The sequence below is a fragment of the Cetorhinus maximus genome, chromosome 14, assembly GCF_964194155.1.
Source record: "Cetorhinus maximus chromosome 14, sCetMax3.hap1.1, whole genome shotgun sequence".
NCBI lineage: Eukaryota > Metazoa > Chordata > Chondrichthyes > Lamniformes > Cetorhinidae > Cetorhinus > Cetorhinus maximus.
Window position 1 is genome coordinate 22,176,660 of NC_135892.1, and position 24,952 is coordinate 22,201,611.

Here is a 24,952-nt window from a genome sequence, read left to right on the forward strand (position 1 = left end):
CGTCTCCTCCCCCGTCTCCTCCCCCCCACACCCCCCCCACCCCCGTCTCCTCCCCCCCACCCCCGTCTCCTCCCCCCACCCCCGTCTCCTCCCCCCCACCCCCGTCTCCTCCCCCCCAACCCCGTCTCCTCCCCCCCACCCCCGTCTCCTCCCCCCCTCCCCCGTCTCCTCCCCCCCTCCCCCGTCTCCTCCCCCCCTCCCCCGTCTCCTCCCCCCCTCCCCCGTCTCCTCCCCCCCTCCCCCGTCTCCTCCCCCCCTCCCCCGTCTCCTCCCCCCCTCCCCCGTCTCCTCCCCCCCTCCCCCGTCTCCTCCCCCCCTCCCCCGTCTCCTCCCCCCCTCCCCCGTCTCCTCCCCCCCTCCCCCGTCTCCTCCCCCCCTCCCCCGTCTCCTCCCCCCCTCCCCCGTCTCCTCCCCCCCTCCCCCGTCTCCTCCCCCCCTCCCCCGTCTCCTCCCCCCTCCCCCGTCTCCTCCCCCCCTCCCCCGTCTCCTCCCCCCCTCCCCCGTCTCCTCCCCCCCTCCCCCGTCTCCTCCCCCCCTCCCCCGTCTCCTCCCCCCCTCCCCCGTCTCCTCCCCCCCTCCCCCGTCTCCTCCCCCCCTCCCCCGTCTCCTCCCCCCCTCCCCCGTCTCCTCCCCCCCTCCCCCGTCTCCTCCCCCCCTCCCCCGTCTCCTCCCCCCCTCCCCCGTCTCCTCCCCCCCTCCCCCGTCTCCTCCCCCCCTCCCCCGTCTCCTCCCCCCCTCCCCCGTCTCCTCCCCCCTCCCCCGTCTCCTCCCCCCCTCCCCCGTCTCCTCCCCCCCCCCTCCCCCGTCTCCTCCCCCCCTCCCCCGTCTCCTCCCCCCCTCCCCCGTCTCCTCCCCCCCTCCCCCGTCTCCTCCCCCCCTCCCCCGTCTCCTCCCCCCCTCCCCCGTCTCCTCCCCCCCTCCCCCGTCTCCTCCCCCCCTCCCCCGTCTCCTCCCCCCCTCCCCCGTCTCCTCCCCCCCTCCCCCGTCTCCTCCCCCCCTCCCCCGTCTCCTCCCCCCCTCCCCCGTCTCCTCCCCCCCTCCCCCGTCTCCTCCCCCCCTCCCCCGTCTCCTCCCCCCCTCCCCCGTCTCCTCCCCCCCTCCCCCGTCTCCTCCCCCCCTCCCCCGTCTCCTCCCCCCCTCCCCCGTCTCCTCCCCCCCTCCCCCGTCTCCTCCCCCCCTCCCCCGTCTCCTCCCCCCCTCCCCCGTCTCCTCCCCCCCTCCCCCGTCTCCTCCCCCCCTCCCCCGTCTCCTCCCCCCCTCCCCCCCTCCCCCGTCTCCTCCCCCCCTCCCCCGTCTCCTCCCCCCCTCCCCCGTCTCCTCCCCCCCTCCCCCGTCTCCTCCCCCCCTCCCCCGTCTCCTCCCCCCCTCCCCCGTCTCCTCCCCCCCTCCCCCGTCTCCTCCCCCCTCCCCCGTCTCCTCCCCCCTCCCCCGTCTCCTCCCCCCCTCCCCCGTCTCCTCCCCCCCTCCCCCGTCTCCTCCCCCCCTCCCCCGTCTCCTCCCCCCCTCCCCCGTCTCCTCCCCCCCTCCCCCGTCTCCTCCCCCCCTCCCCCGTCTCCTCCCCCCCTCCCCCGTCTCCTCCCCCCCTCCCCCGTCTCCTCCCCCCCTCCCCCTCCTCTCTCTTCCCCCCCCCCTCCTCTCTCTTCCCCCCCCCCCCCTCTCTCTTCCCCCCCCCTCCTCTCTCTTCCCCCCCCCCTCCTCTCTCTTCCCCCCCCCTCCTCTCTCTTCCCCCCCCCCTCCTCTCTCTTCCCCCCCCCTCCTCTCTCTTCCCCCCCCCTCCTCTCTCTTCCCCCCCCCTCCTCTCTCTTCCCCCCCCCTCCTCTCTCTTCCCCCCCCCCACCTCCCCCGTCTCCTCTCTCTTCCCCCACCTCCTCTCCCCTGCCCCCCCCCTCTCCCCTGCCCCCCCCCTCTCACCTGCCCCCCCCTCTCCCCTGCCCCCCCCTCTCCCCTGCCCCCCCCTCTCCCCTGCCCCCCCCTCTCCCCTGCCCCCCCCTCTCCCCTGCCCCCCCCTTCCCTGCCCCCCCCCTCCCCTGCCCCCCCCACGTCTCCACTCTCTTCTCCCCCCCCCCGTCTCCTCTCTCCCCCCCCTCCCCCCTTCCTCCCCCCCTTCCCTGCCCCCCCCTTCCCTGCCCCCCCCTTCCCTGCCCCCCCTTCCCTGCCCCCCCCTTCCCTGCCCCCCCCCCCTTCCCTGCCCCCCCCCCTTCCCTGCCCCCCCCCTTCCCTGCCCCCCCCCTTCCCTGCCCCCCCCCCTTCCCTGCCCCCCCCCCCTTCCCTGCCCCCCCCCCTTCCCTGCCCCCCCCCCTTCCCTGCCCCCCCCCCCTTCCCTGCCCCCCCCCCTTCCCTGCCCCCCCCCCTTCCCTGGCCCCCCCCCCTTCCCTGGCCCCCCCCCCTTCCCTGGCCCCCCCCCCTTCCCTGCCCCCCCCCCTTCCCTGCCCCCCCCCCCCTTCCCTGGCCCCCCCCCCTTCCCTGGCCCCCCCCCCTTCCCTGGCCCCCCCCCTTCCCTGGCCCCCCCCCCTTCCCTGGCCCCCCCCCCTTCCCTGGCCCCCCCCCCTTCCCTGGCCCCCCCCCCTTCCCTGGCCCCCCCCCCTTCCCTGGCCCCCCCCCCTTCCCTGCCCCCCCCCTTCCCTGCCCCCCCCCCTTCCCTGCCCCCCCCCCCCCCTTTCCCTGGCCCCCCCCCCCCCCTTCCCTGGCCCCCCCCCCCTTCCCTGGCGCGCCCCCCCCCCTTCCCTGGCGCGCCCCCCCCCCCCCTTCCCTGGCATCCCCCCTCCCCTCCCATGGCCCCCCCCCTCCCCTCCCACGCGCCCCCCCCTCTCCCCCCCCACGCGCCCCCCCCTCTCCCCCGCGCCCCCCTCCCACGCGCCCCCCCCCCGGCCCCCTTCCGGCCCCACCCTCCTCTTATTGATGACATTTTGCTCAGAATTAAATTGCCGGGGACGGGATATGTTGCATCGCTTGAGTCGTCCTTACATCCTGACAGTTTTGTTAGCAGTAAAATATTGGGGTCTGTATTCATAATCTGCAACTAACAGCCGCTTCTGTAACTTAAGCAGCTGACAGTAGAACCTTTCACCTGAATGCTGGGCCTCAGACTCCAAATAGCTATTAAATAACCAGGAGTTCTAGATATTTTTCACTGTCACTTTTTTTAAGAGTGTGATAACAGTGTTGAATTGTCAAAAGTTGCAATTTCAGCTGCAGAGAAACTCTGGAGGGAATACACTCAATTACGCTCATGTAACATTTCAATGCAGCTTCAATTCATTTTTAATGAAAAGAAAACGGTTGGCAACCCATACAGAGTTTACAAGTTATTCCCAACTGAACAGTTAAAATACCTACTATGAGGTTGACGATTAAATCATACCCTAGCCTTGCTTATCCAGGGAGTTTTCATGTTCCATCTTAAGCTGCTTCCCATTCACTAGATTTTGTCTCTCCTGGCAGAGTATTGTATTATCGACTCACATTAATTGCCCGAATTCCATGTTTTTTAAGCTCCATTTGTTATAATAGCCCAATGACATCATGCATGTTTTAATATTGTTTTGCATTCTCTGACTCATCATGAATAGAAAGTCCATTAGTATAATTTATTCTATTCCATAGCTCTGTGCAAAATCTGTCTTTGCAACCATTATGTCAGCCTTGGCTTGGTGGTAATAGAGTGAGTCAGAATGTTGTGGGCTGTAAATTGGATGTTGTAGTCCCACTCCATAGACTTAATCACGTAACCTAGACTGATACTGCATTGCAGGAGTAAGGGAGTGCTCCATTGTTCATTGTTATTTTTTTACATGAGATATTAAACATATTCACCCTCTCCCCTCTTAGGTGGGCGTAAATGTTTCCATGGCACTGTTTTAAAGAAGAACAGTGAATTACTCCCCATCGTTGTGGTCTATATTGATCTCGCAAACAACATCACTAAAGCAGATAATTTGATCATTTTCAATTTTCTGTTTGGGGAAACATGTCATCCAAAAGATGGCACCTCCCAACAGTGCAGCACTCCTTCAGTACTGCACCAGAGTGTCATCTTAGATTTTGTGCTCAAACTGTTGGAATGAAAGTTGAAACCACAACTTTCTGACTCAGAGGTGAGAGTCCTACCAACAGCCAAGCTGGTAATGTTAATCTTCAGGTTGTCAGTTGTTTAAACATGCCTTATACTTTTGGTCTACACCAACCAGACATTTTAAATAGATTGTCAATTTCCCCAAAATACTAATCAAAAGATGAAGAAACTGGTCACGACCCCTTGGCCAGTACAGTTCTGCATCAGTTTTGCTTGTGCACGGGCCAAGTCTTTTTTTGTTCTTCATTCATTCTTGTGATGTGCGTATTGCTGGCAAGGCTGGCACTAATTGCCCAGCCCAAGTTTAAATTGAGTGACTTGTCACACCACTTCAAAGGGCCTTTAAGAGTCAACCATTTTGATGTAGGGCTGGTGTCACATATAGGCCAGGTAAGGCAAGATCTGATTCCTACACTTTTTTTTGGTTGGTTGCACTCTTGCCTCAGCACTGCAGCATGTACTTCCATGGCTTAACTTTTAGTGCACATTACTTTTCATGTGCGATCTAGTACTGACTGCTTGGATTTGTTGCTTCCTATGTATCTCAAACTGCATTGTCTTTAGGTTTTAACTTTTGCCACCTTGATAAAGAATTTTGCAAAGCTGCGCTGTCCTGGCTAGTTAAAGAAAATGAGGTATTCTACTTTCCAGTTTGAGAAAATAAGTCTTCATTATATATGAAATTGGTTAATTGTTTAAACTGATTTTTATTACAGATTCCATCGTGGATTGTACATACCATGCATGAATCTGCAGCAAAGAAAATATGTATTTAACTGTTGCGAACCATGAAGGTACCAAAAGTTGCATATGTGTTTGTCCTTTTCATATGCCTATTCGTATACTTACATCTAAAGAAACCTTTTCAAAGAATACAAAATGGACTTGGATTCACCATACAGGCAACACTCAAACAACCTACCCCTCAAGACTTTTACGGAATCATGTTTGATGCAGGCAGTACTGGGACGCGCATCCATGTCTTCAAGTTTACCAAGATGCCAAGCGGTAAGTTTTCACTTCCAGTTATTTTGAAAATTGGCTAAAATGCAGCTATTGATACTGAGAAACATAATCCCTCCTGTAATACTTCCTACTGCAATCAGCAGCTTTAGCTTATGATAATACTGCTCTATGTCTGCATGGTCTTTGTGTCTTGTCACTGAGATCAAGAACTTTGCAAGGAATTCAAATTATGCTATTTTAAAGGGATGTGCAGGAACATGTGGATTCACATTGTTATGATCTCCATAGGGACCAATAACTTTTAAAGAGAAATTCGAACTTCCAGTTAACAGAGGACAGAATAAAATGTCAGGATTTCATGTTTTAAAACTTTATCTGTATCATATGATTTCAAACACCATTGACTAAATATTGTTTTCTTTTGTAGGCAACGTATACTTTAGAGTTTCTTTTTACTTATCACATGTTGCACTCTCCATGGTATTACAGTTCCTGTCACAAACAGTTCACAGTTGTTCCTAGCTTCCAATGGGTTGTTTCCTTTTTACTGTCCCAGCCAGATAACTCTTAATCCCAGAACTATTTCTCACTGTGAGATTTATACTGTAGACTTCTTCCTCTAGTTTAAAGCTAGGTAAATCAGGAGGAGGTGGTGGTGTAGTGGTATTGTCGCTGGGCTAGTAATCCAGAGACCTAAGGTAATCCTCTGGGGACCTGGGTTCCAATCCCACCACACAGATAGTGAAATTTGAATTCAATAAAAATCTGGAATTATAAGTCTAATGATGACCATGAAACCATTGTCGATTCTGGTAACAGCCTGACATAGTCATACTTAAGGAAATATACCTACAGACAATGTCCCAGGCGCCACCATCACCATACCTGGGTACCCCAATGTCCCATCCCAACAGCAGGACAGACCCAGCAGAGGTGGCAGCACAGTGGTACCAGTTGGGGGACTTCAATGTCCATCACCAAGCTCCACCACAGATCGAGCTGGCTGAGTCTTAAAGGACATAGGACTAGGTCTGCGGGAAAAACATACTTGACCTCATCCTCACCAACCTGCCTGCCGCAGATGACAGTATCGGTAGAAGTGACCACTGCACAGACAGAGATGAAGTCCTGCCTTCACATTGAGGATACCTTCCATCGTTTTGTGTGGCACTACAGGATGGGATAAATTTCAAACAGATCTAGCAAATCCAGGCATCCATGAGGCGCTATGGGCCATCAGCAGCAGCAGAATTGTACTCAATCACAATCTGTAACTCATGGCCTGGCATATCCCCCACTCTACCATTGCTACCAAGGTGTCAACCTGGTGAAGCTACAACACAGGACTACTTGCGTGCCAAACAGCATAAACAACAAGAGATAGACAGAGCTAAGCGATACACAACCAACAGATCAGTCTAAGCTCTGAAGTCCTGCCATATTGAGTCATGAATGGTGGTGGACAATTAATTCACTGGAGGAGGACGCTCCATGAACATCTGCCATCATTGAAGATGGAGATGGCAGCCCTTTAGTGGTAAAATGCTTCATGCCACTTCATTTCATTGCAGCTGTACAAAATGGACTGCAGGAATTCACCAAGCCTCCTTAGACAGCACTTTCAAAAACCACGACTATTACCATCTAGAAGGACAAGGGCAGCAGGCACATGGGAACACCACCACCTGGAGGTACCCCTCCAAGCCACTCACCATCCTGACTTTAAACTATGTTGCCATTCCTTCACTGTTGCTGGGTCAAAATCCTGGAACTCCCTCCCTAAGAGCACTGTGGGTGTTCCTACACCACATGGACTGCAGCGATTCAAGAAGGCAACTCACTACCACTTTCTCATGGGCAATTAAAGATGGGCAATAAATGCTGGCCTGGCCACCAAAGCCCACATCTCATGAATGAATAAAAAATAAATTGTCCAGCCTCTTTTAACTCTTCACAAACACAATCTTCAATCTGAGTGCAAGCCCCCACTCACGTTCTGGATGCTGAACGATAGAGTCAGCATTTTCTCTGCTTAAGGTGCAGGCCTGGCTGGTTCTATCATTTGCTTCCTACTCCGTTGGCTACAGATCACACAAGACTAAACTGCAAGTGCTGTCTGTCTGTGATATTCCTGGGGAGCCTGTAACCTGATCTCACAATGGCTTCCTCTATTCTTTTCCCCATGGCAATGGGAAACACATGAGCTTTGCATCTAAGTAGGAAAGTTAACTAGCGATCCTTGATCCCAACTGCCTTAGAAGTAAAGGGATAGTTTACAGCACAACTGTTTTCAATTTTTATGTCCATAACTTCTTTCTGACTTTGGGAGACTCGGAGAACATTCATTGTAGGCTTAGAAATTGCTGTCATTGTCCCTAAGCATAAATAACTTGCCCCTCCCTCGCATTAAAACAATTGAGTCTTTCTCTGATCTCTATCAATTAAATCACACAGGCTTACTGTCAGTACGACTCCAACACAGTTCACAGGTCCTTTCATCTACCCTACATTTAAAGCTAAAGTCCTAAAATATAGTAATCTTATAAACAAAAAGGTACAATCCTAAAGCATAATAACCGGAGAAATTTCACAAGTATAACAACATAGACATGTCTTTAAAGGTAGCAGGACAAATTGATGCAGCTACCATTTTTCCTGCCAACCTTTGATTCCAATTTATTCAGCCTAGATCCATTCTTACCCCATTGAATTTATCTCCAGTTAGTTATTCTTACTCTAGATTGTTCTTTGTCCTCTTCCATGGCCAACTTAAACCTTATGATACGATGGTCGGTGTCCACTAAATGTTCTCCTACTGATACTCTATCGACCTGCCCTACCTCATTCCCAAGAACCAGGTCTAGCAGTCAAGGTAAACCCCCTCGAAGGGGAAAAGTACAGCAAACAAATCCAGAGCTCCCTGGGTGACAAAAGAGATAACGATTAAGATGGAAGAAGAATAACAGATGGCAGGTGGATAATACAATTGAAACCAGGCTGAATATAGAAGGTTCAGAGGTAAAGCGACAAAGCAGTTCTCCTCGTTGTCCATTTAATGCTTTTTGCCAGCATTTGATGGCCTAATTTTTATCATATAAATTTAGATCAAAATAGTTTTTAAAGCTCTCCAGCATCTATCCTGCACAGCAGTTACCTGGCTTTAGATGTGTATCCTATTGTGTATTTTCAATGTATTTGTTGCCTAGGTCTGTAAACTGTAAAATCAATTTCATAAACTTGGGTCTTTTAAAGGTATTAGGTAAAACAATGGTTATTATATATTGCTGTATGCTCACCTAATTGATATGAACCTCAGATTTGAGAAGTCCAATCATTCAATTTTCTAAATTTGCGATTCTTTTCAACAGAATCTCCTAAACTTGCACATGAAACTTTCCAAGCCTTGAAGCCAGGATTGTCAGCATATTCTGATGAGCCCCATTTGGTATTACTTTCTCTTTCTTTCTTTTGCTTATCAGTGAATAAAATTTACCAGTAACTCAGCTTGTGATATAAAACAGGAAATGCTGTTAACACCCAACAGGTCAACCAACATCTATGGAGAGAGAAGCAGAATCAGGACAAGTATAGAAACAAAGATGGGTCCAGAGAAGGTATAACTAGTTGCAGCAGAATAGTTGGGGGAGGAAGGGTGGTGGCATAAAATGAAAAATCTGGCAAAAAGGTTTCTGTGTTCCATGAATGTTGCAGAAGAAAATCAAGCAGACCGCAAACATATTGGACGCACCAGCTTAAGTCTCTGCCATACCTGGAGGAACTGATGCAGTATCCTTCATTGCCAGTTGTTCATTCCTTGTTAACGCTGTAACATGCCTAATAGAAAAGTGAGGTGCTGTTCCTCGAGTCTGTGTTGAGCTTGATTGAAACAGTGTAGGAAACCAAAGACAGACAGATCACAGTGGAAGTGGGTTGGAGAATTAAATTGGCAGGTGACTAGAAGCTCGGTTGTGTTTGCAAGCGGAATGGAGGGATTTAGCAAAACAATGAGTTTGGTTCCGTAAAGTAATGTAAAAATGCAAAGTAATGCCTAGATTGTGCTCAGAACTTGAGTACTGGTCCTCCAAATCATCTTCACACCCCTGGATAGTTGGAAGAGAAAGCTTACTTTCTGATAGTTAAATCCTGTCCCTTTTCGAACCCAGAGCTGTTCTCTTCCCCACTTCAACATAATCTTTTTTTTTGTCTTTCTTTACTCTATAGCACTATGGTCAATGCACTTTTGAATATTTTGTTCTTTGAGTTCCAATCCAATGCTCAGTTGGCTAGCCTTTCATCTTCCAACCTCCTTAAACCTCACCTCAAGCAAAATTCTGCTGCCCATATCCTAACTTGCACCAGAGTTGTTCGCCCATTACCCTTGTATTTGTTAACTCCCTGTCCACCACACCTTGATTTTAAATTCCTCCAACTGCGGATGCTGGAAATCCAAAACAAAAGCAAAAATACAGTTAACTGTGTTCCTCTCTGCGGATGCTGCCAGACTTGCTGAGTTTTTCCAGGTAGAAATCTAATCTAACCCTCTTGCAGTGCAGGTAAGCGCTGCCAGTTTTGCCAGAAACCAGACTGTAGCTGATAAACCAGTATGACCTGTGTGACAGTCACAAGCTCTGAGGGAGCATTGAGGATGGGCTGTAGGCTTGACAAAGTTATTTTAAAAGCTTAAACAGCTGAACAGCAGACTGGAGACATAACAGATGAGTCTTCTCATGTAGTGCAATGCAGAAGCATAGTACTTTGACAATAGGATACAATACATTGTCTTGAGTTGATCCAGCATACACCTGCAGCATCACTCAAAGGCTGCAACTGTTGGAAATAGTTTAGTAGCACTTTTGTGATGGCAGACTTGACACTCAGGCCATTGAGTGATATAGCATGTCATTGTATTTAAGTGTCGTCATGAAAATTTGGCACTGTGACTTGTTATATTTGCATCAGGATCCCTCAGCACACCCGTAAAGAACAGCTGCAGTACATTGCCACATAATTTCCAAACAAAATCAATAAGCACAAAAATATGTAAAATCCAACCATGACCACATAGCATATTACTGAACGTTCGACAGCACGGGATTCAACAGTGACTGCAACATTGGACTTCCTATGACGCACTGATAAACAGTCAGAACTGATGATCTACAATGATAAAAATAAACAAAACAAACAGAATTTCCAACCTCTGAATAGTCGACTGCAGAAGCCATTGCAGCTGCTAAATCGAACCTTGAGTTTCAACTCCTTCACTTCGGAAAGAAGGAACTCAAGCAATGAGCCCGCAATGATATCTCAGAGGAGCTGATTTGAAATCTCATTTTTAAGTATCTTTTTTACTTTTATCTGCTCATCTTTATATCTGCATTTTAATTAATAACTTTATCACTTTTACCTAAGTAACTTTTAACCGTAGTTTTTGTAATAAACTAACCCTCATCTTGTTTAAGACTAAAGCTTGTCTGCTGGGTTTCAAATTGAACCACTCAAATTAAAAGGGAGCTACATACATACGCGCACCAATTGTTAACTCTCAGACCACTTTGAGGAAACGCCTTTTATGTGGACAGGACACTAATCTATAATATAGTTTATGGCACCATTCTGAAGAAGAGCAGGGAGGTTCTTGCCAGTGTCCTGGCCAATATTTATTCCTCAACCAGCGAATTTAAAAAAAAAAAAAATCTGGCAATTATCACACTGTTTGTCGTGGGACCTTGGTATGTGCGAATTGATTGCCAAGGTTATCCTGCATTACAACAGTGACAACATTTCAAAAGTACTTCATTGGCTGTAAAGTACTTTGGAATACCATGAGAAAGGCATGATATAAGTGCAAGTCTTACTTTCTTAACTCCAAGTTCAAACTGATGCTATTTGTGCAGCTTTTTGTGCAAGAAACCCAAGGTCATACTCAAAAGAGGTTCATACAATGGACATATTGATTTTAGACAAACTCAATTAAGTTCCTTACTGCAAATCAGTGGGGACCTTACTGGGCATAATTTTCAAATAAGCTGCATAAAATGGGACACCAATGGATAATCCCCAAATAATTCAAAGACAAGTGGATCATGAACCTTGTTAGAAGCAGGTTTTAAAACCATTTCAAATAAATGTCAGAGTTAGTTGAGTTTTGGCAGACAAGATCAAAGTAATTGACCAGTGGACAACCAATGTGCAAAGATTTTCTACTTGATTTTATGAGTTCTGTCAGAGGCATCTACCTGTGGACCTACTGTCAACTGTAACATCTCGAGGTCCAAATGTGAGAAGAGAGCTCCCTTGAAAGGCGCTGATATGTAAGCCCCGGTCATTTACAGGATTTCTGAAAATTAGTTTCTGGGATTGATAACTTTTGGCCTTTCTACTAATCATCTTTTAAATCAACAGGGCTGCCAAAAGCAGAGGGAATGATTGTGTTCAGAAAAAGGGGACTATCTGGCTACTTGGCTCCAATAGTGAACTGAAAATATGGGAGACAGGAAGCCAAATAGGGCTCCCCAAATCCTGAAAATTGCATGAACCACAGGATTTCCCAGTTGATATGGATTCATTAAACAAGAATGTTTGCTACCATGATGTCTAAATAGGATAAATGCTTAGCCAAGACTGTAATCTTGTGAATTGGACACCAGAATGCTAGCAGGTACACCAACAGGTATAAAAACAATGCTGTCCATCACACACATACCTGTACTAATCACCTTGCATTACTGTCTGAAAATAATCGAAAATTAACCTTACTGCCCTTAGTGGCTGATGCGCCAGGTGGACCATTGTATTGTCCCTTTGCAGAGGGTATTCCATCATGCCAGACACACATCCATCAATTGCAAGGGATTCCTCCACAGAACGCCACCTTGAAATTATCATACAAAATCCAAAGCTAATGCCTCGTTAATCCATACTGGTTGGAAAGGGAGGGCTCTGTGTTTATAATCTCCGAGATTGGAGCCTGAGAGCCACAAAAATTGTTATAATCAGGCTTAATATTCTTAGATAACTTTTCACCAAGAACTACAATCCAGCACGTTCATGTGGTTAATGGTAAAGTACCCAGCCCCCCAACAGCGAGCACAGAGATTGTCTCACATAATACTTCTTCAGGACAGGGCTGGATTTAGGCAGCTTCTCTAATTGCATCCTCAGGGAGGTGTTTCAGTTATGTTATACCTGGACTATCCCCAAAGAAGCACAGTCTGAAAGGCACCAGATTACTAGCTGTCATCAGGGGAAACTTTTGTGCCACCTTCTTTAATAACCCAGTTTTTTGCTGGGGCACCCTTATCTAAGGGAAATCCAAAGCTGCTAGACTGATGGCTCTCTCGTTGGAAGGATCAGATATAATGGCTTACATGCTATTCTGTGCTGACCAGTGTTAACAGATCCTCAGTACTGAGTAGCAATTTGTAGACCCTCAGACGAAAGCAAAATAATGCAGCTTCTGGATACCTGAAATGAAAACAGAAACTGCTAGAAACACTTAGAAGGTCTGGGAGCATCTGCGGAGAGAGAAACAGGGTATCAGATTGATCACCTTTTGTCAGAACATCTGAAACAGGTACACTGTTTTCTCTCTGCATATGCCACCAACCTACTGAAATTATGCTGGTTGAAGAATAAATATTGGCCAAGACACCCTGCTCTTCTTCAGAATGGTGTCATAAACTATATTATAGATTAGTGTCCCGATTACATAAAAGGTGTTTCCTCAAAGTGGTCTGAGAGTTAAGAATTGGCGTGTATGTATGTAGCTCCCTTTTAATTTGAGTGGTTCAATTTGAAAATAATCCAGCAGACAAACTTCAGTCTTAACCAAGATCGAGGTTAGTTTATTACAAAAACTACTGCTGAAAGCTACTTAGGTAAAAGTAGTAATGTTGTTAATTAAAATGCAGATACAAAGATGAAAAGCAGATAAAAATAAAAAAAATACTTAAAAATGAGATTTCAAATCAGTCCCTCTGAGATATCATTGCGGGCTCGTTGCTTGAGCTCCTTCTTTCCGAAGTGAAAGGGTTGAAACTTGAGGTTCAATTTAGCAGCTGCAGTGGCTTCTGCAGTCAACCTTTCAGAGGTTGGCCTTTTCAGGTGGACCCAGCAGGTCAGCAGCTTTTTGGGAGAGAGAGAGAAGTGCCGGTTATGGCACTTGCAGATTGTCTGGACTTTTGTCAGCAGAACAGCAGTTGATTTCTTAATACATTCCTCTTTGTTCTCTGGAAAAACTCAGCAGGTCTGGCAGCATCGGTGGAGAAGAAAGGAGTTGACGTTTCGAGTCCACATGACCCTAAAGGGTCATGCCAGACCTGCTGAGTTTTTCCAGGTAATTCTGTTTTTGTTTTGGATTTCCAGCATCCGCAGTAGTTTTTTGTTTTTATCTCTTTGTTCTCTCTTGGCCAGGAACACTCTCTGAAGTTGTTTCTCAGCGTTCTTCCGGGGGTTCTGCACACAAATGGCTGTTCTCAGACAGACTTTATAGCATTCCAAAACTTAAAAAGGCTGCTATGTTAACTTCGATGAAGTGTTGTTCCACCAGCTGAAGAAGTTAATTATGTTGAGGTCCTTTGAAGTCCCTTCCTGTCTCCTGTTCCCTCAGAAGTAAAAGGATTTTTTCACACCTTTCAGAGTTCAATGGACACCCCTGGAGGGGTCTTTGCATTTTTTAATGACTCTTCGTAGGCAGCTCTAGTGATATGAGTCTGACAAGATTTGAATAAACTTCAGGAGGTGCCATGTTTTCTACTCTTACTTTTATTTTGAAAAAAGCTTTTAATCCCAATGTAAAGGTTTGAAAACAGAAATGTGCCTCTAAAGCAGTTGTCCTTAAAATGTGTAATATAACCAAGCATTCGTGACATTAGTCATCTTTGATTTGACATTATGATTAGTCAGTCCTCAGCATTCAGTTGAAGTTTTAATCTGAATTTGTTTTTCGGTTTTGTTTGTCCATCTAACTTGTTTAGAAGTATACAGTGCTTGACCCTGTCAAGGGTTCTGGTGATGTCCAAGACTGTAACAAATTGTTTTTGTAGGAGAATGCAGAGAAAGACAGAGTACTGGTCACATCATTTTCTCTCAACACAAATCAGGCTGACTAGAAATGTTTCAATAAGACACTCATTCTATTGCCACAATGTGTTTCTAGCATTCAATTATGAAGAGCCTAACTTTGTTATCCAAACTGGAATTGGCCTTTGTTTAAAGGCTGCTCTGGTTGACTAGAAGCATAGAATGGAAGAATTGTAATTGGACTGGAATTTAGCACAGTCTTAGTGACAAGAATTAGAACAGTCTGGCTTTGTGTGAAATGCAAGTGCATATTATGGCCAGGAGACTGATGCAATCCTGTTTGTTAAGAATTTTCTAACTAATATATTTTTAGTTTGGAGTTTTTTTTTAATAGCAGCTTTATGTAATGACATTATTACTCCAGAAATGAATATCCTGGCGTTTTTATCAGGTTTAAAATCTGCATTCAAAAGTGTGTACCAATATTGAAAATGGTAACTCCAGGTCCTATCTGCTGGGAGAAACTGCAGCAACAAGCCTTGTAATCATCTCAGAGTTCCCCTCCGAGTCTTTCTCTGTCCTGACTTGGACATATGTCACCATTATTTCATTGTCACTGGGATAAAATCCCAGAACTCCCCGACTTAACAGCACTTTGGGGAGTACCTTCACCATATGGAGTACATCAGTTCAAGAAGGTCACCACCACTTTTCAAGGACAACAAGCAATGGGCAATAAATGCTGCCTTTTCAGAACATCCAAATGCTCACATCACAAGAACAAATTTTAAAATTCAGTCATTTTAAAACATAAAGACTACAAAGTGATAATGGAAAGTTACTCAGAAATGCAACACCCTCATTGAAAAGCCAGACCTGAACCACCAGAGCCTCTAATCACAAATAAAATATGCACTAATTAAGGAAATGAAAGGGTATGATTAAGTGGAAAATGCCTAGGTACTTAGTGTGACTCTCTGGAATTGAGGTTTAATTTTTACGCCATTGTTAAATTTTATTACTTAATTAATAGGCAGGAATAGTGTATGTATATTGTCCAAACAACATAAATTAATCTTTATAGATGTTTAATTGCCACTGAAACTTATTCAATTAGAATTATGTACTTTGTAACTGAGTCTTGCTTAACAGTGGATACATATGGTTTATGTGTTACAGGCCATGAAAGGTATTCAGGACCTACTGGACATTGCCAAAGAGTCAGTTCCTAGATACCTTTGGGCAAGCACACCTTTAGTACTAAAAGCTACTGCTGGTTTACGTCTGTTGCCAGGAGTAAAAGCCCAGCATTTGTTGGATAAGGTAACTTCAGTGAAGTAACCTTCTTACGGTATTTACTAACATCAAAACAAAATCAGTGATTTGGAGAATTTATGTATAAATGTTTATACCTTGCTGTGGAGAAGTAAATAATGTGCAACTAGAATCATGACTTTAGGAATCGTAATCCTTAAGCATTACTGCCACAAATTAATTATTTTCATACTTCTGATTCCCAAAATGGGTATATAAAGTTTCTTGCCTTTTGGGTACACTGAGCCTTGCCTATAGCCACATTTAAGCTGGCTGAGGGAAGTGTAGGAGCACCGCCAGTGTGATTTGCCAGCTTGTTTTTCTCTCCCAGAGCGAATGAGGCATGACATTTATGCTGTGGATTTCCGTGAAGATTTGGGCAAAACTAGTAGTCTGTCTGGTATGTGGAAAATATGTGGGCAAGAGCCCACATCCCACAATTCTGGAGGCACACTTTAGCAGAGCATCATACAGTATTAACGTTGCCACTTTGTGTATCTCTGGCATTTTCGCGATGAGTCGGGCAATTCAAGAGAGTTACACAATGTGAATGATATCATTAATCACAGATGAAGGAGATGTCTTACTGTTTCTGTGCTTCCTTATGTGTCACTCTCTCCACCTTGATATTCCACCTTCTCTCAAAACCAACTATATGACTGTCCCACACTTTTCAGGTTGTGCCTATTTCACTCTGTCCAATTTCCACCTTAGGTTTGTTGGCCTTAAGTTTGCTAATTGCAGAATGTTTTATATAAGAAGCCATTTAGCCAAGTTTGTGTAAAGGCATTGTTTCCTTCTCTTTAAGTTTCTCTCTTTTTCTTGCTGTCTCCTCTCTTTGTCTCCATAAGACTCTCAAGTGTGTCCTTTCACTGATGTGCTCTTTCTCCTCCATTGTTTTAAAGTTTAGGGTGTGCAGCAAGCTGGGAGGTAAAATATTGGGCAGGGTGGGTTTCTTGAAAAGATACTGTAGCTGGGCAACGTGTGTGAGCGCTGTACCTAGGAGTAATCATGGGTATAAATGTGGGACAGCTGAGGTCTGGGATGTGATTACTATGAGATTACTCATTAATCTTTCTCATTACGCAAGATGCAACCTAAAATAGCCTGTTCCCTGGCTGGTTCCACAACTTTTTATTCTAGGAAACTGTTTGTTTAGAATGCATTTCATGAACTTGCCTTTGAGAGCTCTTTTGTTAATTTGATTTAACCAATGCATATGAAAATTAAAGTCCACGATTATTACATTGGCTTTGATCAAGATCCTCTCATCTTTTGATTGATACTCTGTCCAAAGGTGTAGCTACTGCTTGGGGGCATATAAACTCCCCCTGCCAGTGTTTGCTGCTTCTTGCTATTTCTTATCTCCACTCATACTGATTCAACTTGCTGATCTATTGTTTATGCTGCACCCTAATCATGACCACTCTGTACAACCCAACCCCAGAGGAAACTGTTTCACCCTAACTACTCTATTAAAATCCTTCATACCCCATGCCTACAAAACAAAATGGCTATTATTTTGGAATGTAAATGGCATTAGTTGGCCTCAGAAGGAAAGAATCCGTAAGCTAAGGGCTCGTAGTGATTAGAATTCCATGTCATAAAATAGAATCCAGTGTCGGCAAAGACAAACTCAAGAACTCAAGCACTAGCCAAGTACTCCACATGATGCCCCAGGTTGTATGGAACAGCAGCACTCTCTGAGCAAGTGTTTTCCAGCCATTTGCAGCACTGTTCAAACAACCATAAGTGAGAATGATCACTGTGTTCAGAACACTGGAAACCATTTTATATTTTTAGTTTGCTGGAAAATTCAAGATAGGGAACTCCAAGGGAAAGGGTTTTTCAGCAATTAGGAACAATAAGTTTACTTTTCTTTGGTAGATTTAAATGACTTTTCATGTTTGAATCCTTGTCCTTTGTAGTTTCCTATAGAAACACAGGCACCTTTTTTCCTTGAATTCATATTGTGTGTACCCACCTCTTCAGTTGTGATTTGTTGTCGTGTTATCGATAACAAATGTGATGCTGAGAATTTCAGACAATTGGTTCCAAATACAAGAGGAAGATGAGCAAACGATATGCTAAGTGCAATGTTAATACTGAGAATGTGTTGCAAACCTGGCACTTCAGGTATTGCAGGCCAGACTTATATTTGTTACAGCTCCAAAGGCATCCTTTTTAAAAAGAAAATGTCAACCAGTAGCATTGCCCTCAGATCAAGCATCTTATAAGCAGGTGCAATAACTGGATTTGCAAAAGTAGAGATGTGTTTTGTAAAAGCACAGACCAGGTGAGCAGTTAAAAATCATAGCTACGCTGAGTGTAAGACTACCTGTGAACACATCATGGGAGGTCTAGTATTTTTAAATAAGATTTAATTAAAAGGCTGCATTTTTTTCAGGTTGTTGCATAATGCTATAAAATGTGATTTACAGCAATATTGCATTAGTAAGGAGGTAATTGTAACCACCTCCAAAGGCTTTATATGTTAAATGTGCAGGTATTCCTCGTATTCGGAATAGGGCTCCTCGCATATTATAATTTTGGGTTTTTTTGACACCAATGTGTATCTTTTTTTGATTTCGAAATTGAGTGATGTGCTGAGATTTCAAAGCACATTTTTGTATATGCACTGATGCCTTGTATTTGAGTCTGATTATATTCAATTTTTTATGCTTATCCTGATCTTCTAAGTCTCAAGACTCTGCTACACTTAAAATATGAAACTATGATTATCTATACAAAGTGTATTTTTTTTAAAAGTGCAGAAAATCCTTCATAATCCTGCCTAAAATATGAGGTATTTGAATCCTTAAAACTATTGGAGCTCTTATTATCACAGAGCAGGTATGAACAGATTTGACTTCTGGCACTATTCTGCTCAGAGCATGCTATTATCTAAATGTATGTGTGTATTGGGGTAATGTCATGCTGTCAGTTGCTGTCTGTTAGCTTTTTGGGTTAGAGAACTTTTTTTGAACTGGCTATAATTTTGTGTACACAATACTGGGTTTATTTTCTGCTAGTCAAATGTCAAAAAATTAGAACAAAAGTTATTGCAAAAGATGGTTTAATTAAGTACCTTGCATTTACTGAATCCTTTCTATTAGGTAAAAGAAGTCTTTCATTTGAGCCCTTTCCTGGTAACGAATGGTTGTGTTGGTATCATGGATGGGAGTGATGAAGGTATGATATTGGCTCTTAATCATCACTGCTGCATTTTGTACCTTGGCACAAGTCACGTCTGTGTTAAATACTTCCGAAGTCAAGTATTGCTATTTTGAGGTGCTTTCTCCACCTCCTTTTCGTTCTTCCCAAAAGTGTGCGCACCTCAGATGTCACACAGCGGTGTGCACTAATTTCCATCTGCCACAATAACGAATCTTCTATCATCTCTCATGTTATTCAGCCAGATTCAAACTCCGATTTTATTAAGAGGGCTAGTGCTGGTTGTCTAATCTGCTGGCACTGCTAATCCAGTAATCCATGGTGTGAAAACTTTTATAACCACACCATATAGAAAGTGACAAGTAATTCCGACTATTGAATTGAGGGGATCTCAAGATAATTATAGATGAAGGCCAGTTGGCTCGTCTTCGTTCAAAGTCCTTCTATTACCATCCAAATGGCTCTTTAAATGATAACAGGAATTTTGTCTTTCTGAAAAAATCTTAATATAAGCCCTAAATTTACCCTCTACCAATAGGAACCCATGGCTCCTTATCCTAGTCGTGCGATTTAATTTAATTTTTAAGATTTATCTGTCCCATTCCATTATCAATCTTGAATACCTAGCTTGTAAAACTCAATAAGATTACCTCTCTGACCTCTCACTTCAAGTCTGAAAACTCATGTTTCTCTAATCTTTCCTTATAATTCAAACCTCCTCTGTAATGCTCACTCTCAGCCCTAGGCCCTGACCCTGGTTTGTCTTTTTGTATTGCAGCAACTCACGGGCACTTTCCTATTTATCCCAGCTCTCCACTGATGATCTTGCTATCCTTCCTAGTATCCATCTCCAAAACATCATATGTTAGCTATCATCTACAGGCTTTCTTAAAACAAATGAGAAACAGTTACTTCATAAAGAAAAGTGAGAGAGACACATACAGAAAAAGTAGGACACGGAGGGAAGGAGAGGTTTGCACTAGGAAAGAAGGACGAGAGTCTTGGACACATAGACAGAGACTACAGTAATAGCAGATGTGCAAGAGGGAGATGAAAAGAACATGAGTTGGAGAGAAGTAGAGAGGATGTTGCAGGAAGGCATACAGTTTTATTAAACTGGCTGGTGCTCTGTTATGGGCTGCTTTATATTGTCATGTTGGAAGTAAGGGCCATTTTGTCGATGCAACTTCTTGGTCAGGCCAAACCAAATCTAACTCTACTGCCCATTCTCTCCTTATATCTTGATCTGATTCAGATATTCACCAACTTTTCCCTCAAAGATGTGGTTAGCTCTGTCTCAACCACTTCCTGTGGTAAAGCTACCAACCTCCCAGCAGCCCTCTGCATCAAGAAATTTTTCATATCTCTGCTCCTCAATTTCTTGGTGATAATTTAAAAGTAATGATTCCTTGTCCCCTACCAGAGGAAATTGTATTTCTCCATTTGTTCTTAGCGAAACACTTGTTAATTTGCAAAGCCTCCATTAGTCTCCTTTTGGCCTTCTCTACTTTATGGGAAATATTTCAGTGTCTCAAGTTTCTCATAACTATAAAGTTCTGCTCCCTGGCATTGTCTGAGGGTTAAACCCACTGAGTACAGCCTTGGGCTGAAATAGACCAAATCATTTCACTTATATCTTGGATATTATTAGATTTACTAGGAATGCTACCAGGGATGGAGGGACTACGGAAGCTGTGGGTTTTCACTTTAGAGCTTAGAAGGGTAAGGGGAGGTTTGATAGAGTTGTTCAAAGACATGAATGGTTTTGATAGAGTTAATAAGGAGAAACTGTTTCCACTGGCAGGAGGATCAGTAACCAGAGGATGCAGATTTAAGATAATTGGCAAAAGAGCCAGTTTTTTTTTAAAAGTACAGTTGTTAATATCTTAAATGCACTGTTTGAAAGGGTGGTGAAAGGAGAGTTGGATAAATACTTGAAGGTGAAAATTTTGCAGGATTATAGGGAACGGACAAGTGAATGGGGCTACTTGGATAGCTTTCAAAAGGCTGGCACAAGTATCATAGGTTGAGTGACGCCTGTATTCTTTGATTCTATGATGAGAGATAAATTCACCATTTATATTTAAAGGCACTTATCACTTATGTTTCCAATCCTTAAAACTGCATTTTGAATTCTGCATTTCAGTGTAAGTTAGTCACTCTTTCAGTGGTTTGCTGATAAACTTCAGTGTGAAATTAAACACCAAGGGTCTTCATGTTAATAAATGCTGTACTGTTACTGATTCTTTGCTTATTTTCCCTTAATTAATGCCTTGTAATTGCAGGTATTTCTGCTTGGATTACTGCCAACTTTTTAATAGGTAAGCAATAGCCTGTAGAGAGTTTCTATTGGATAATGATACAAATGTTTGCATGTTCTACAGAATTGAAAATAACTGAAATATTAGTTTTTGTAATTTAATTGGGACCAGTTTTTAATTTTAATACGAGTAGCTCTGCTTAATTTTGCAACAGTAATGATTAACCTAACTGCTTCCACCTGAGAATCCCACAGGGGACTGCACGAGCAATGGTCTTAAAGGACCAGGTCAGGTTAGCAGGTCAATATTGTAACTAATTCCCATACTACCCATAAATACTGCCACAAGAGATCTACTTGTTTTCTATTCATCATATATTAAATTTAAAAACAAAAAGCTAAAAGCTACTGCGGATGCTGGAAATCCAAAACAAAAACAGAATTACCTGGAAAAACTCAGCAGGTCTGGCAGCATCGGCGGAGAAGAAATCAGTTAACGTTTCGAGCCTTCATGGCCCTTCGGCAGAACTGAAGCATAGTTAGAAGAAGGGAGAAATATAAATTGGTTTAAGGTGGGTGGGGGGATGGGGGAGCTGGTGGGGGGGAGAGAGACATTGAGGGTGTGGTGATTGTGGAGATGAGGAGATAATCAAAAGATGTCACAGACAAAAGGGTCAAAGAGGTGTTTTGTCTGAGAAAAGTGCTAATTAAGAATGGAAGACAGGATATTCAAAGTACAGCTCTAGTGGGGGTGGGGTGGAAAGGCTAACAAGGTTTTAGTTTTAGATTTAAAAATAATGGAAATAGGTGGGGAAAGAAGAATCTATATAAGTTATTGAAAAAAAAGCGGGGGGGGGAGGGGAGAAATGGGGTGGGGATGGGGGGAGGGGGAGTTTAAGATCTAAAGTTGTTGAATTCAATATTCAGCCCGGAAGGCTGTAAAGTGCCTAGTCGGAAGATGAGGCGCTGTTCCTCCAGTTTGCGTTGGGCTTCACTGGAACAATGCAGCAAGCCAAGGACAGACATGTTGGCAAGAGAACAGGGTGGAGTGTTAAAATGGCAAGCGACAGGGAGGTTTGGGTCTTTCTTGCGGACAGACCGCAGGTGTTCCGCAAAACGGTCGCCCAGTTTGCGTTTGGTCTCTCCAATGTAGAGGAGACCGCATTGGGAGCAACGAATGCAGTAAACTAAGTTAGGGGAAATGCAAGTGAAATGCTGCTTCACTTGAAAGGAGTGTTTGGGCCCTTGGACGGTGAGGAGAGAGGAAGTGAAGGGGCAGGTGTGGCATCTTCTGCGTGGGCATGGGGAGGTGCCATAAGTGGGGGTTGAGGAGTAGGGGGTGACAACCCCAACATTGTCATCAAACCCGCTGACAAGGGTGGTACTGTTGTTGTCTGGCGCATTGACCTCTACCTCGCGGAGGCTGAGCGTCAACTCGCAGACATTTCCTCCTACCTCTCCCTGGACCATGACCCCACCACAGAACATCAAGCCATTGTTTCCAGGACTGTCACTGACCTCATCTCCTCTGGAGATCTTCCTCCCACAGCTTCCAACTTGATAGTCGCCCAACCTCGGACGGCCCGCTTCTACCTCCTACCCAAAATCCACAAACAGAACTGTCCTGGCAGACCGATCGTGTCAGCCTGTTCCTGCCCCACGGAACTCATTTCTCGTTATCTTGACTCCCTTCTCTCTCCCCTTGTCCAGTCCCTTCCCACCTACATCCGTGATTCCTCTGACACCTTACGTCACATCAACAATTTCCAGTTCCCTGGCCCCAACCGCTTCCTCTTCACCATGGATGTCCAATCCCTCTACACCTCCATCCCCCACCAGGATGGTCTGAGGGCCCTTAGCTTCTTCCTTGAACAGAGGCCCCAACAATCCCCATCCACCACTACTCTCCTCCGTCTGGCTGAACTTGTTCTCACACTGAACAATTTCTCCTTTAACTCCTCTCACTTCCTCCAAATAAAAGGTGTGGCTATGGGTACCCGCATGGGCCCCAGCTATGCCTGTCTCTTTATGGGGTATGTGGAACATTCCTTGTTCCAGTCCTACTCCGGCCCTCTCCCACAACTCTTTCTCCAGTACATCGATGATTACTTCGGTGCTGCTTCATGCTCTCGTCGGGACCTGGAAAAATTTATTAATTTTGCTTCCAATCTCCACCCCTCCATCATCTTCACATGGTCCATCTCTGACACTTCTCTTCCCTTCCTTGACCTCTCTGTCTCAATTTCTGATGATAGACTGTCCACCAATATCCATTACAAGCCTACCGACTCCCACAGCTACCTCGACTACAGCTCCTCACACCCCGCTTCTTGTAAAGACTCCATCCCATTCTCTCAGTTCCTTCGCCTCCGTTGCATCTGTTCTGATGACGCTACCTTCAAAAACAGCTCCTCTGACATGTCCTCCTTCCTTAACCGAGGTTTTCCATCCATGGTCGTTGACAGGGCCCTCAACCGTGTCCGGCCCATATCCCGCGCATCCTCCCTCACGCCTTCTCCTCATTCCCAGAAACATGATAGGGTCCCCCTTGTCCTCACTTATCACCCCACCAGCCTCCGCATTCAAAGGATCATCCTCCGCCATTTCCGCCAACTCCAGCATGATGCCACCACCAAACACATCTTCCCTTCACCCCCCCTGACGGCATTCCATAGGGATCGTTCCCTCTGGGACACCCTGGTCCACTCCTCCATCACCCCCTACTCCTCAACCCCCACTTATGGCACCTCCCCATGCCCACGCAGAAGATGCAACACCTGCCCCTTCACTTCCTCTCTCCTCACCGTCCAAGGGCCCAAACACTCCTTTCAAGTGAAGCAGCATTTCACTTGCATTTCCCCTAACTTAGTCTACTGCATTCGTTGCTCCCAATGCGGTCTCCTCTACATTGGAGAGACCAAACGCAAACTGGGCGACCGTTTTGCGGAACACCTGCGGTCTGTCCGCAAGAAAGACCCAAACCTCCCTGTCGCTTGCCATTTTAACACTCCACCCTGTTCTCTTGCCAACATGTCTGTCCTTGGCTTGCTGCATTGTTCCAGTGAAGCCCAACGCAAACTGGAGGAACAGCACCTCATCTTCCAACTAGGCACTTTACAGCCTTCCGGGCTGAATATTGAATTCAACAACTTTAGATCTTAAACTCCCCCTCCCCCCATCCCCACCCCGTTTCTCACCCCCCCCACCCGCTTTTTTTTTCAATAATTTATATAGATTCTTCTTTCCCCACCTATTTCCATTATTTAAATCTAAAACTAAAACCTTGTTAGCCTTTCCACCCCACCCCCACTAGAGCTGTACTTTGAATATCCTGTCTTCCATTCTTAATTAGCACTTTTCTCAGACAAAACACCTCTTTGACCCTTTTGTCTGTGACATCTTTTGATTATCTCCTCATCTCCACAATCACCACACCCTCAATGTCTCTCTCCCCCCCCACCCACCTTAAACCAATTTATATTTCTCCCTTCTTCTAACTATGCTTCAGTTCTGCCGAAGGGCCATGAAGGCTTGAAACGTTAACTGATTTCTTCTCCGCCGATGCTGCCAGACTTGCTGAGTTTTTCCAGGTAATTCTGTTTTTGTTTTTTATATATTAAATTTGCTCTGTACATCATGCACTCTTTATTTAGGCAATACCATTCCAGTCACACCACCTCTGTATGACACAAATTCTTTTCCACTTACTTCAATTTCCCCTCATTGTATATTTAAGAAAATTATTTTCTTAATTTTTCCAGGTTCTCCTTTCTCCATTTTTAGACCTCTTCCCTTAAATTATTACCACAGAGAGTCTTCTCCAATCCCCCCTACCCACCCGCCCCTATGCTCACCAGTCTCTTCACTGCTTGCCAGCATGCTTGCTGTTTTAGGCAGCCAGTCCCCTGAGATAGAGGCCACGTCAATATTAATACAAACTCCCCCTTTCTCACCTGTCAGGAACCTGAGCTCGACTCTCAATGGACCCGTTCAGCCTTTCATGCCTACAGCAATAGTTCTCATCTGAATGTTCCACTGAATTAAATTGTGTGGTTTGTTGTCGATCTTTTGGGCTCAGAGTTGCTACCAGTGAGTTCAATAGACTTCAGTTTGCCGAAAGGAGGGGGCCATTTGGAATTTGA

General features: G+C 45.5%; 1 protein-coding gene across 1 annotated transcript in view; it reads left to right on the forward strand.

Moving 5' to 3' along the window:
• entpd6 (ectonucleoside triphosphate diphosphohydrolase 6) overlaps positions 1 to 24,952 on the forward strand; it is a 55,299-nt gene that overhangs the window by 759 nt on the left and 29,588 nt on the right. Inside the window, exons 2-6 of the mRNA XM_078556641.1 lie at positions 4,789 to 5,080; positions 8,407 to 8,483; positions 15,242 to 15,385; positions 18,493 to 18,568; positions 20,836 to 20,871. Coding sequence (XP_078412767.1) covers positions 4,861 to 5,080; positions 8,407 to 8,483; positions 15,242 to 15,385; positions 18,493 to 18,568; positions 20,836 to 20,871 — 553 coding nt within the window. The 5' untranslated portion in view covers positions 4,789 to 4,860. The remainder of the gene's footprint in view (positions 1 to 4,788; positions 5,081 to 8,406; positions 8,484 to 15,241; positions 15,386 to 18,492; positions 18,569 to 20,835; positions 20,872 to 24,952) is intronic.